A 14,666-nucleotide genomic window follows, 5' to 3' on the forward strand; every position below is an offset into this window, starting at 1 on the left:
TGATAGGCTGCAGATGACTCGCAATTAGTTCCCTCCAGGACGCCTATGCAGAGAAGATGCTCGCACGTATTCCGGTGTTGCTTGTATACTCTGTGCGGTAAACTAGGAGTGAGCATGGATGGCTGGAGCTGCTTCGTCCAGCTGGTCCACCAGTGCTTGTGGGATAGCGTGCACTTATTTATTTCTAAAATGTTTTATCAGGAAGTAATACATTGAGAGTTAACTCTCGTTTTCAAGTGCGTCCTGGGCATAGAGTTAAGATGACAAATAATACATGTTACAAATAGTTACATAAGTGAACAGGGTATACATTATATACTGTACAAGAAATTGCATGCACAGTTAAAGATAATATATATTATAAGCGTATGTAACAGTTACAGACCAGATTAAAATGTGAGACAGCCTTAGTTTTTAAAGAACTTAAACTGGTGGTGTATGTGAGAGTCTCCAGTAGGTTGTTCCAGTTTTGGGGTGCATGGTAAGAGAAGGAGGAGAGGCCGGATACTTTGTTGAGCCTTGGGACCATGAACAGTCTTTTGGAGTCAGATCTCAGGTGATAAGTGCTGCATGTGGTAGGGGTGAGGAGCTTGTTCAGATACATGGGTAGCTTGCCCATAAAGTATTTGAAGGCAAGACAGGAAAGGTGAACTTGGCGCCTAGACTCAAGTGATGACCAATCTAGTTCTTTGAGCATTTCGCAGTGATGTGTGCTCATTGGAGAACAAAACGGCATATTGCATTGTAGAGAGTATCAAGTTTGCTAAGTGGGCTTGGGGTGCTGAGCCATATACTATGTCTCCATAGTCGATAATTGGCATTAGCATCTGCTGTGCGATACGCTTTCTGACCAGCAGACTTAGGGAGAATTTGTTCCTGTAAAGTACACCTAGTTTGCCATAGGTTTTGGATGTCACAATATCAATGTGCATCCGAATGTTAAGTGAGAGTCAAACCATATGCCCTGGTGTTTAAAACTGGTAACAGCAGTTAGGGTGGTGTTAGCGTTGGTTCTGATCTGGAGCTCAGTCACTGGAAGCTTTAAAAATGTAGTCTTGGTCCCAAATACCATTGTTACAGTCTTGTCAGTGTTTAAAAACAGTTTGTTTTGGGAAATCCAGTTTCCGAGTCTCAAAAAGTCAGACGGAAGTATGTGTTGAAGGTCAGAGAGGCTATGGCTGTGTGCATATAGGATTGTGTCATCTGCATACATGTGTATTGAAGCTTCCTTAAAGCTGCGGGAAGATCATTGATGAACACGGAGAAGAGTAGGGGCCCCAGAACAGAGCCTTGCGGGACACCACAGGTGATATCCAAGAGGTTGGCGTTAGAGCCCGAGATGGACACATGTTGGGATCTACCTGATAGGTAGGACTGAAACCAGTTTAAAGCATGCTTCCCTATTCCAAAGTGTTGGAGTTTGTTAAGCAGGCTAGCATGATCAACAGTATCAAAAGCCTTTGGAAAATCTGGGAATATTGCACCAGTGAGTTGTCCCCGTTCCATCCACACTGGATTTCATTGCAAACTTTTAGCAGGGTAGTTACGGTGGAGTGTTTGGGACGAAAGCCAGATTGGAATTGGCTTGGGAAATTTGTCTTGGTACAGTAATCGCTTAATTGGGAGTGAACACATTTTTCCATGACTTTGGATAGTATTGGGAGAAGAGAGATTGGCCTGTAGTTTGAGACAGTATTTCTGTTCGCACTTTTGAAGATTGGGACAACTCTGGCAGTTTCCAAGTTTTAGGGATATGGCCTGCAGACAGGATAGAATTGACTATGGAAGCAATTTGTTTGGCAATGGCTGGGGCACCAAGTCTTAGGAACTTAGATTGTAGTAAGTCAGGTGCACATTGGCTGCTTAGTTTTAATTTGAGGAGCGCTTGTGTAATCTCCTCTTCGGATACTGGACCAAATTGAAAATTGTGGGCAGTGTAGGGAGGGGGTGGGGCATGTGCGTGTCCAGGGATCAGTTGATGTGAAAAAGTTCACCTCTAACTCCACGCGTTTCGTGACTACGTCACTTCCTCCCCCCACACATCATTCCCAAGCATCTTTTAAAGTGGTTCGTCAAATTTTGGGAAATTTTGTATTTTGTAAATTAATCGAAAACTTTTACATTGTGAGAATTTTCACTAATTTTGAGATAATTTCGTGACAATGATACTTACTATATAAAAGGGTCATGTGACCAGGCGAATATTTTTTGGTAAACAGAATCGCTCACTAGTTACGTGTATCAATGGAATTAGTTGCATATTCATTTATCTCTTGGCAACAATACACAGAGTGATGGCTTACCTGTATTCGATGTATACCCCTAGTGATTTTCCTGTGTCTGGTTTACACGAGTGGCAAGATCTGATTTCCTGAGTGCTCCTGCACTGTATCTACAATCCCTTCAAACAGGGGTACTGAGGCAGGATATATGAAGAAAGAAGGTGCTTCAGTAAACTTGTTCAAGATCCAGTAGTAGAGTTCTACAAAGATCCAGTAGGTGGCGCATATAATCTATATAAAGATTGGAAATGCCACTAAAACGGAAGAGGAGTGAGATTGGAAGGAGGGGTAGATTAGAAGTGGATATTACTGAGCCTAGCAGTGTGTGCGGCGGGTGGCTTCTGATTGGCAGTCTCCGGCATTTAGGATCCTGACATCAGAGGAGAAACCAAAAAAAGTAAAGAGAAGACTTGCAGCAACCTCAATCAATTTACAGCACAGGCAAGAGAGGAGCAAGCTCAGCGGTGAGGGATACAGCACAAGGGGATATGCTGTGATGCAGACTACTGCTGCTGCTGTGCATGGGAGAGAGAAGAAGCAAGAGAACTCTGCACCTTAACTCATGAGACCTTCCCAAAGCAGCCCAACACTCCACCACCAGATTTTGGCATCAGTGGTCATTTTCATGCGCACTGTAATGTCTCCACCTGTGCTCTGTAAATAGTCAGTAAAGTTAGGGAGCACTTTTGATTCCTATAAAGAAGAGTTACATTTTTCTTCCAGGAGAAACTGCCCACCAAAAAAAGGGTCGTGACTTGCTGCACTGTCGCTAATCAGCTGCTAAAAAGTATGTTTAAGAAGAGGCGGACTGCGCTGTGGGTATATTGTGAGTTGTTGTGTTTAACAGCCGTAGCAAGGAAACGTTTGGAGTAACACCGAGTGATGTGGAAAAAACACACCGAGAGCAGAAAACCCTCCTCATCCAGACAAGCTCGGCACACAGGTATTACTCCTTGTTTGCCATTTTTGCAAGCGATTTTTTCTCAGTACCCTGTAATAGATTTTATATATAGATAGCTTTTTTTTTTTTTAATAGTTTTATTTTTTTAATCTTTCAGAAATGAACGAGCTGTGAAATTTATTTATTTATTTTTTTCATTAAAAACATTGTAGTTGACAAATCGCAGTACTACAAATCCAATGTTTCAGAAGGACCTTGATCTATTGGATTACTTTTGTTTAAGGCACAAATCGCACAATCTTTAACATTGTACTTGTAAGGTGTGTGTGTGTGTGTGTGTGTATATATATATATATATATATATATATATATATATATATATATATATATATATATATATATATATATATATGTATATAATTGTATGATGTAGTGTTGCTCCATACCCCCATGACCATCACATGCCCACCCCATGGCACCCACATTTCTAGACTGCATGCCTTTTGCATCGTGCAGTGGGTGTGCTTGTTGAGATTACAGTGAATCAGTACTTTGAGAGCTAGTCAGTCTCTGGTGGGATTGTTTGATCTCTGTGGTTTTCTGGTAGCCAATCGGGATCAGGCTGCTGTAACACTGACTTTAACACCTGTACACTAAGCCAGTCTCTAACCTTATGATCTAACCCTGCTCCTGCAGACACAACACCTTTATGGGCAAAGTGACCCGCTTCTGATGATGTGTATACACGTGCAACATGCTCCCACATCACCTATTCGCCCCGGCCCTCTCCGCCTCTCACCCCTCCTAGGTATTTGATGACGGTACTGAACACCTCCACAGAGGATAACACGCACCTTCTCATTCACAGCCGCGTCCAAGTCTCCCTTCCGCGTGACCTAGACACCCTGAAATGCTGCCACACTTAAATGTTTCTATTAAGGGGTCATTTCTTAAGCATTTAGTAACATGATAGACTAATCTCAAACTGAGCTCATGTTGTAGTGTGTGTGTGTGTGTGTGTGTGTGTGTGTGTGTGTGTATGTGTATGTATTACAATTGTCTACGTACAAATGCATACAGTATGTTAGCGACACTTCTCCTCCAGTGCAGGATATTATTATTGATGAATGTTGCCCACCTCCCCCTGATTCAGGTTGACCATGGTAGCCGGGATCCGCTCCCTGCTTGTGCTGCTGCTTTACCAGGTCCTGCTGGGCGGCAGCGCCGGGCTCATCCCGGAGGTGGGAAGGAGGAAGTTCTCGGAGTCAGGCCGGGCGTCTCCCCAGCAGTCCGCGGGCATCCTGAACGCGTTCGAGCTGCGCCTGCTCAACATGTTCGGCTTGAAGAGGCGACCGAACCCCGGCAAGAACGCAGTGATCCCCCACTACATGCGCGACTTGTACCGCCTGCACTCGGGCCAGCTGGCTGAGGACCAAAGCGGGACCCCCATGGACTACCAGATGGAACGTTCCACCAGCCGGGCCAACACAGTCAGGAGCTTCCACCACCAAGGTAAGAAGAGGGGTGTCGGTGACCCAGCAAACATCCTCACTGCACAGCAGCCAAATGCAGGTCTGCCTGTCTTATAAAGTTGCCATCACACTCTATCAACCAGAGTTATGCAAATATCCATCACGCAAATCTGTATGAACTCACTGACGTTCATAGGCTCTTGTATATTACTTGCGGCATTTCATACCTCTCTTTGCCCACTAAACCATGGTTGTTAATTCCCATTTATTATTATTATTATTATTATTATTATTCCATTGTTTAGGTGTAGTGACGTGGCCCGTTAGAGGTCCTAGCTAGGAAATGGAGTTTCAACTCTTGCTTGCATTTTTTTTAGATTAAGCAAGTATTTATTTGGTGCATCTTCAAAATGAATGTGTACAAGGCATTATCTCCTGTTTAACATGAAGACGACACAACACTTGTAATCCGTCCCCCCTTGAGCTACTTTGTCTCCTGACCACTGTCCTAGGGTTGTGTTTTCTGTTTCTATGCTCTGTACATGCCCTGGCAGGGTTGTGCATATGCTTCAAATGCTACGGAGACTGATCCTTAATTGCTTTATAAAGATCTTTTTTACTGGAGCTGAACTAGTGCACTTTTCAATGCTGATTAAGGAATCTTCACATTTCTTTTCTGACTGATTTATTCTGAAGTTTCTCCCCTCCCTTAGCCCTTGTGAGATTCTCAGATTGAGTCCAAATTACGAATTCCCACAGATAGATTTCATTTCTGATGCTAAATACCAGGAAAATCCCCTAATTTACAGTTGATCTGAGGCGGTTTGTAACATTTCTAATCCTTATCTAATCCCCGTGAGATATCAGCAGAATTAGTAATTGCATTGTTTTTACAATGACTTTCTTGTCTTCTGTTAAATCTTGGATAGTCTCACTGTGGATATAAGACAAATCTCCCAAAGCAGGCTGATAATGGATTTACAACAGCTGTCCACTTGGCTCACGTGCATCTTTGAAAACAGATGAAATGGTTATTATATTATTCTGAAGAAAACAATTTATGCAGCTACTTTGTATTGGGTGTAAAGCCTACACCACTCTTACAAGAACTAAACCCAGCAAATTACTACAATTTTGTAGATGTAAACATTTGTTTCCAGTGTTATTTTCTACTTTTGAAACATTTATCAATTATTTTAATTGGGTTCATATGTTTATTTGGATTGTTTATTAACTTATCTGTAGCTCAAAAACAGTAGTTCCTGTTCTTGTGGCTTAAGTGCTTTTTGAAAATTACAACTCAACAGGGCTATAGATGAAGCCATGGGAAGTCTCTAATCGGCAATATTGGTAGACCAAAAATATTTATTTTCTTAATGTGCCAGTGCCTATTTTCCCCCCCTTTCTCCTCATTTTGTAACTTGATGAAAGCCTCCGGTGGCTTTCTGTTTGTGACAAATGGTGATGATGCAAAGAGCCCATAGGGACTGGTGCAAGGGTGCTTCTCTCCTCCAACCTCCCCCTCTCCCTCAATTGCAATCTGAACAATGAAAGAAATGTTACAAGTGGTAAGAAAGTTGTTGCATGGCTGAGTGCTTTAATTTTATTGCGACTCCAGCACACGTTGCCAAGTGAGAAGTCTATTATATATAATACAATTGGTCTGAGTTATTCTTTTGAGATCCCAAATTTGAATTGCAAATTCTATTAATATTGACATTTCAATTTAAGTGTGACCTACTTTAGTATATAGTCGTACTCTGTGTGTGCTCGTATCCATACACACACACACAAACCTATAATAGTGTGTGTGTATGTGTATATATATATCTCTCATATTTCTATATAAATATCTTTATACACCACTATATAGTCAGTCACTCTCCCCTTAAACGTAAGACCATGACACCGGGCACTTCCTGTGGTGCGAAATGTGACGGGCTTCATAGGAAAGCTGTGGCCTACAGTATAACATGCCTTGCAGTAAAGCATTGTGGGTTGTGCAATTGCAGACCACAGTGGTGATTAACAGGTCTATGCAGGAAGAAATGATTCGCTCTTGTGGATGAGGTTGCGATCCACAGTGCAATTATTTGATGGATGTTACTTGGAGATGGCGGTCTAAATTTGACATGCAACTATGATTTTTATTTATTTATTTTGCCTGCCATTAGGAGTAGGCAGATCGCTATTTTGCGCTCTGTATTTTAATTTCAGTAAAACAAACTTATGGCAGAGGTGTTTACTGCATCTACTGAAACAAAACGTACTTTTGCAGTTAGAGCTCTGGAAAGTATCTGCCCAGTGCCACAAAGTATATAAGAAAATGGCTGCTGAGTACTTCCAGGATTATTGCTATACTACTAGGCTTATGCATTCCTCTGCAGCTTTGCCTCAAGAACGTTTGTGGCTTAGAGGAGTTAAGAGTTCTTTAAAATATTATATTTTTTAAAATTAAGCTGTGGTTATGAAAATGAAAGCTACTCGGTACTCCCCATGGCCTCATTTATCTGCAGTTAAAATAAACAAATAAAAATTAAAAAAAAGAGGGTGGGATTGCATCTTTACATTTTGCAGACTTCTCTGTTGTGAGTTTCTAGTAGTCCACAGGATGTCTTTTAAAGTCTACCACTAATTCCTGAGCTTCCCACGCCTGGTTGAAATGTTTCTTTCAACATTTAGAAAATCTAATGTATTGCTTCCTAAGTTATTGGCTGAGTATTTTTTATATAGCCTTTAGGCTGTGCATGTTTCCCACCTCCTGTTAATTATTTAAAAACTCTTTAAAAATAGTGTATATAATAAAGCAACAGTCCATCAATATTTGTTTTGTGGTATATGGGGGTCGCAGAAAGTAAAGTCTTTTTTTTCAAAATATACCATTATTTTTTCCCCCCAACCATTTGAAAAAATAAACATGGTCACAAAGACCTCATTCCTATATCACTTATGACTGAGTGGAAACAGCCTTTTAAAAAAGTGGTCAAAAGCCAACTCGTTTGCAGCCATGTATCTCTAGTGTGTGGTTGCAAAGAAATCAAAGGATCCCTGAAACCATGAAAAGGTTTGTTGAATAGTTTGGTCAACTTGAACTGTGTATTTAAAAAATCAACTAGGAACGTTTGCACAGAAAAAGCACTAATTCAGTATGATTTAACATGGTTCTGTGAGCTAGACATTTGACAGATTTGGTAAAAATTGTCCCTTAAGTCGGTTTCCCTTAGGACAGTAATTGTTCTGTAGAATAAGCAACTACTTGTTGAGGGGTGAGATTATTGATAAAAAGTACCCTTCATGTGGTTTTTTGCTTCTTTAGGTATGAAAGTAAACTCTTCAGTAATAAATAGTTGAGGCTCCGTGTATGATTCATTCCAGTTAACACAACTTTGAATTCTGAGGTTTACAGAGACGTAACTTAAAAGTAGTGTTTAATCGTTTTATTCTGAGAGCCAAGAAATACATATATGGGCGAATAATCTTTGCCTTTGATGGCACATTTCTGGGCACTTTTGCATGTATAAACTAAAATACATTTTTTTATAAGTGTACGTTTTTCAGTTGCCTTACTTACCTTGGCTAAATCGATTTTTATGATCCATAATATTTAATTTGTGTTTTTAAAAAATATAGCAAATTGAGTATGCAACCCTGAACGTCATAAAATTCAGCATAACTGTATAATATTCTTTGTGATCACCCCAAGCATAATGCACTTGCAGCAATTATCATGCAACTTTGGCACTGGTGTCTCTGGAAAATCAGCTTTTGTCAACTTCCTTGACGCACACTTTTTGGAGCCAAGTAACTGTTTGTTTAAACCTAAAAAACAGAAACCACCACTTAAACCTTGTCTCCTACTTAGAAATAAACTGATAGAAGTGGTGCCCTTTTTTTCTTTTAAAGTATGGTACATAACGTGTTAATTTATTTTTTTTAAACATCTGTTGGATGAGTAAAATGAACATCAATAAACTGACATCGCTCAAATGTCATGGTACCACCTAGGGATTTTCTCAAAAGAATTAGAGAAGTATAACATTTTGGTATTTCAACTTTAAATACGAAAAGGTGCGTCTTTTTAAAACCTCATCAGATTTTAGACCCTTGGTCTTTAATTAGGATGCAAAAGTCTGTATAGCAAAATTGTCAATTGCATTCGAATGTTGTAAAATTGAGTTAGAGGGTACATTAAGGGCATCAGGTTCGTGGTGTTCTCTCCCCAAGCTGAATGCAATAAATTGTGCACATTCTCAATCAGTTGAAATTATTCTCATTATACCTGTGCTAACTACTGTGGTACGTTTTTCTTGAGTTTCAAAGACATGCTTTACCATTATTAGAACCACCTGGAATGCATAATGTACCACGATTTAACCAATTGACAAAACAATGAAAAGAAGCATTCATATACTGTTTGCTTCCAATATTAACATAAAAGCATGAGACGTACTATGCAGATGGTGAACCCCCACCACCTTTCAGGGAGTTTGTTTAAAATGAGTCCAATTATAATGAAAATATTTCCTACATTCCCAAATCTGTTTTATATGCAGGAAAACTATGTTTCAAAGAACACTACTTAGGTTTTGCAGGCTATAATATCCTAGAATATGGATTTGCATCTACATAAAGCTGAAGTTCTTGTTTTTCCAGTTATTTTCCCACTTTTTTTGGCATATTTACAAGGAACATAATTTACAAATATATAAGATAGCAGGGACATAATGTGTAAGATTACCTGTGCCGGCTTTCTCCTGTTTTTAGATCATCCTTTTTCAAATGGCACATTTTAATGTATTCGGGGAACAATTCTTATGATCATCATGAAGTCTCCAGGTTGTGTGTGTTTGCATCTTATTTTACTGTTTAAGTGTTTCTCATAATTAAGTGTTTCATGGTCTTATTGTTTATATGAATTACTGATTATTATTATTATTATTTCCCCCCCTCCCCTCTTTAAATTAGAAGCTATGGAAGAACTTCCTGAATCTGGCAAGAAAATTGTACAGCGCTACTTCTTTAATTTGACTTCGATTCCTAATGAGGAGTTAATCACTTCAGCTGAACTTCGGATTTTTCGAGAACAGGTCCAAGAGTCATTTGAAAGTGACGGTAGCAAGCTTCATCGTATTAATATTTATGATATAGTCAAACCAGCAGCAGCTGCTTCTAGGGGCCCTGTCACAAGACTATTGGACACCAGATTGGTGCATCATAATGTAAGCAAATGGGAAAGCTTTGATGTTACACCAGCTATTACAAGGTGGATTGCACACAGACATCCTAACCATGGGTTTGTGGTAGAAGTGACTCACTTGGACAATGATAAAAATGTCTCTAAGAGGCATGTGAGGATTAGCAGGTCTTTGCTGCAGGACAATTGGTCTCAGATAAGGCCATTATTAGTAACTTTTGGGCATGATGGCAAAGGACATCCACTTCATAAAAGAGAGAAGCGACAAGCAAGGCTTAGACAGCGGAAACGTCTCAAATCGAGCTGCAGGCGACATCCGTTATATGTGGACTTTAGGGATGTTGGGTGGAATGATTGGATCGTTGCTCCACCTGGGTATCATGCCTTTTACTGCCATGGAGAATGCCCATTTCCAATGGCAGATCATCTAAATTCTACAAATCATGCTATTGTACAAACATTGGTAAATTCGGTTAATTCCAACATCCCCAAAGCTTGCTGTGTATCAACAGAACTAAGTGCTATTTCCATGCTCTATCTCGATGAGAATGAAAAGGTTGTATTAAAAAATTATCAGGACATGGTTGTGGAGGGATGTGGGTGCCGTTAGTAAAGCACAATGTACAAGGCAAACTCAAATTGAAACAAAAAAGCTGACACTTTAATATTTCCCAATGGAGATTTTATTTATGCAACAAAAATAAAGAAAACGGCTATTTTGAAAAAATATATTTATGTCTAAAAACAGTTCGGAAGCAAATATTTTAATCAAAGAAATATCCCTTTAATGTTTAATTGTATTTTAGTTGTACATTTTATATGGGTTTACACCCAGCACATGAAGTATAATGGTCAGATTCTTATTTTGTATTTATTTACTATTATAACCACTTTTTTTGTTTTGTTTAGAAGAATAGCTCATTTGTATTTATATGTAATCAAAAGAAAAATATAGGGTTTGTAAATAATTTTCTAAAAGCAGATTCAGTGTGTATTTAAGTTGAAAGTATACATGGAAGGTAAAAATGGCAAGGTGCAAATCATATTTTACTTTCTGCAACGCTACTGTTAAGGTCATTAGTTTAAATCCATAAGAAAGAAGATAATCCATCATGTTAACGCTCGACTTTATCATATTGTGCTATTCTCGGGCATGAGGCAGGGTGGGCTTTCCAATCCATGACAACTTGCACCCTTCTTAGGTTGAATGTGTGGATAAATACTAGTCATTGCAGATTTACTCAAAATCCTGCCATCCTCAACTTATTTGTTACGAAAATGCATTTGGGCCAGTAGAAATCTATATTTTTTAAAGTACTGTAGAATGCAAAGAAGAGTGTGGTGGATAGATCTGAACATGTAATGAAAAATGGCTATAAATTCTATATTGGATAATAAATATTGTTACAGGTAATATTTTCCTGCAATAGTGTGGACATTTTTTTGTAAAAACACCAGGAATGTACTAAATTATTTGTTTTCTTAAATATTTGTGTACCCTTATTAGAAATGATTCAGCCTGTGATGTTTACTTTCTACTGGTCCTTATTTTAACTGCTGGAAGCATGTACTTCGATTTTGCACCTTAGGAGACACACCTGTTTAGATTTGTCACCAGTCTCTGCAGACACCACTCCTTCTTTGTTTGCCTGCAATCTCGGGTTGTATGGAAAAAAAAATTCTTGAAATGTCAAACCAGATTTGGTCAATAAATGGTGGAGCTCTGACTTCCAGTTCTTCTAAAGAAAAGTATAAGTACATGGCTTGTATTGAGTTCTTTAAAACCAGAGACAGAACATGAAACACAGACAGAGCCCAGTGCTACGATGAGAGAGAGAGAGAGACGAGAGAGAGAGAGAGAGACGAGAGAGAGAGAGACACGAGAGAGAGAGAGACGAGAGAGACGAGAGAGAGAGAGACGAGAGAGAGAGAGACGAGAGAGAGAGACGAGAGAGAGAGAGACGAGAGAGAGAGACGAGAGAGAGAGACGAGAGAGAGAGACTTTGAATAAAATGGTCTTTTAGTTAACTCTTTGGCCAGTGTGGTAAGCCCTTGAGCCCCTCCAAGGCAGACCACGTCTCAAGGGTCCTAACACTAATATAAATTCTTAATAACGTGTACATTACCAGGAAGAATGATTTATAATAAATCTGTCAAAATTATTTGCATAGTTCTAAGTCTGATTGAAACTCTTATTAACCCGTATAATACCAGGAAAAGCACTTTGTATTAGATTTGCCGCAATCAAACTGCACGCAAGTTTCCATGAGTGTGGAAGGTGGAATGGAGTGAGCTTTAACCATTTAAAAGTGGGAGGGGGTGAGCTTCAAACTAGTTCATTCTTGAGCCAGAGAACTTCAGAGGAGTGGCCCATAAAAATGTATCTTTTCTATGTACTCTATTTTCAGCAACTATTTTATTAAGCATTTGGTGGAAGGACATCAGAACATTTCTTCAACCAACATAGGTTTTTTTTTTTTTGTTTTTTTTTGTTTTTGTTTTTTTTTATTCCCTCCCAGTGCTGGAAAATAAATATTTTATGTCACTTCAAACACAAAATATATTAAAATTAGTTTTTATCCTATAATGGTGGTAATCCCCTCAATATAGGGTATTACGTGGCCATTAGTGCTCCGGCTGGGTTAAAGCTACAAATCCTCCACCAGTACCATAATGGCCAGGTAATATCCTGTTGTTTTTCGGGATTATTACTTAAGTAATAGCCAGCAATGCAAACATTGTTTTTGGAGGGTTGTGCACATAAATAAAAGTGGTGGGATGGCCATTAGATTCGGGCACTAGGTGTGGGTATTTTAAACAATGCTGTTTGAGTCAAATGTCTTAAATTCAATGCAGATTGTTAACCATGGGGGGGGGGGGGGGGGTGTAGGGTTATGTCACAGCTGGCAGATATTTTTGACGCTAGTAAAAGAGAACCTGTTGTACAAAGGTGCAGAAATGTATGCACCCCCATTGTGTGGCATGCAGCTTCTACTGAGACTCCTGATATCACAGATTGGTACAATTGGCATAATATTGTAGCAAAGTTCTCTCTGACATTGACATGTAAGATGAAAACTATGCTCTACATCATATATGCATTTAAAGTGCCTTTTATTCACTCTCTACCAGAGGCACTTGCAATTGTCACAAAAGTAGTGGAATTACATGTTGTCTTTTTTTCTTTGGTATTGAAAGCCCTCCTTGGACCAAAGTCAACTAATATCAGTGACGGGTAAGGGGGTAAAATCTGGATGATGCATCACTTTATTAAATTTGTTTGTAAAAATAGTGAGCTAAGACTTGGGAGGGGTTTGATTTCTTTTGGCTGCTCCCTTTTGTCTGATGTCACTGGGTTTCAGCAAGAGCTTGCACAGCTAGATCCACTGTTTCCCTCACCCCTTATCTGAAGAGAGCAGGGTGGGCTAAGGTTAAAGAAAACATTTGATTGACAAACACTTCTACACTCAAAGGCACCTTGAAATTAAATAGAAAATGAAAGCAGGGAAATCTTTTGGAGTTGGAGTGCTTAGATTTGTTAAGAGAAGACAAGTAGACTGTTAAATGCTTTACCAAAGGTTGTGTTCTGGGCAGCTATGGGGGATTGCACCTTTAAAAATCGTCTGCAGTCCTGAGTTGGTAGTAACCATCTGCATCTAATATAAAAAAAAACAAACAATACATTTCTTTTGATGATGCCGCTGCTGCAAGCCGAAAGTTAGAAAAACAATTGCATATACTTGTACAGCCACAAAACTAATCTTTAAAAAAAAAAAAAAAAAGTGCAATGTGCATAGAAACATTGTAGAACTTGAATAAGGGCACGGTTATGATAATAATACTTTGTTATTGTATAGCACTGCTAGTTTTACAGAGGCAGTCTCTGCCCCATAGAGCTTACAATCTATGCTTTTGGTGCCTGAGGCACAGGGAGATAAGGTGACTTGCCCAAAGTCACAAGGAGCTGACACCGGGAATTGAACCAGGTTCCCCTTAGTGCCTGTCAATATCTTTACTCACTGAGCCTCTCCTAAACTACTCCTAAGCACACCGATTTTTGTTTTGAATCCAGTTACAAAGAAGAAAACAAAAGTTGTCTTGCTTCAGTAAAAAGAATTGCGAAACGGAAGTGAAGCAGATTTTCATCTGTGACTTTCCTGAGTTTTTCTAAACTTGTTATCACTAAACTTCCCTGGTGACTCTTGTTATCTATGCAAATGTAATTGTCCCTCTTTGACCAATAAGACTGCTTAGTTTAAGTTTGCAATCTCCCAATTCCTGTATCCTGCTATTTTATTTTTTAAGATAAAGCTGCTTGATTTTTTTTTTTACACTGATTAAGCAACTTCATTTGACCTACTTCTACAGTCAGCAATCTTTTATTTAAAAAAAAAAGATAAGTTTGGCTGTCTGACCTCATTTATAAATAATTGCCTTCATTACTGACATTAATATTGATCAGAGTAGTGCATGCACCAAGATCATTTTCTCTCCTACACATCTATGTTGCCAATGATCTTTTATTTGTGCAATCAATTTTTAAGAGTTCAAAATGAAAGCTACTTTTTTTTGTGCTCACTTTACCACGTTCTGTGAAACAGCATCTCATCTGGAGTACATTTACACTGAGAACACGTTGACACACTACTGGGAGAGAATAATTATTGAACTCTTTTACTGTACAGCTTTTTCTAAATTGTTGCTTTTTTATTGATTTCAGGAGGCAGCTAATTGCCATATGGCAGCTTGATGTTAATGTTTAATGAAGATCAGGAAACAAAGTTTATGAAAAGCTTTTGTATAGTAACTGCAAAGTT

The 14,666-nt window shown here is 39.0% G+C and overlaps 1 protein-coding gene across 2 annotated transcripts; it reads left to right on the forward strand.

The window, feature by feature from the left end:
* The first annotated feature begins 2,571 nt into the window (after positions 1–2,571).
* BMP2 (bone morphogenetic protein 2) lies at positions 2,572–11,263 on the forward strand. 2 transcript variants are annotated; one of them, XM_075596015.1, is made up of 3 exons: positions 2,572–3,225; positions 4,337–4,695; positions 9,624–11,263. In XM_075596015.1, exons 2-3 carry the CDS (start codon positions 4,344–4,346, stop codon positions 10,457–10,459), a joined length of 1,188 nt encoding a protein of 395 aa, XP_075452130.1. In that variant the 5' UTR covers positions 2,572–3,225; positions 4,337–4,343; the 3' UTR covers positions 10,460–11,263. The 2 variants fall into 2 exon arrangements, with proteins under 2 accessions (XP_075452130.1, XP_075452129.1); XM_075596014.1 differs by having other exon boundaries at positions 2,574–3,225; positions 9,621–11,263.
* The last annotated feature ends 3,403 nt before the right edge of the window (positions 11,264–14,666 follow it).

This window comes from Ascaphus truei, chromosome 4, assembly GCF_040206685.1.
Source record: "Ascaphus truei isolate aAscTru1 chromosome 4, aAscTru1.hap1, whole genome shotgun sequence".
NCBI lineage: Eukaryota > Metazoa > Chordata > Amphibia > Anura > Ascaphidae > Ascaphus > Ascaphus truei.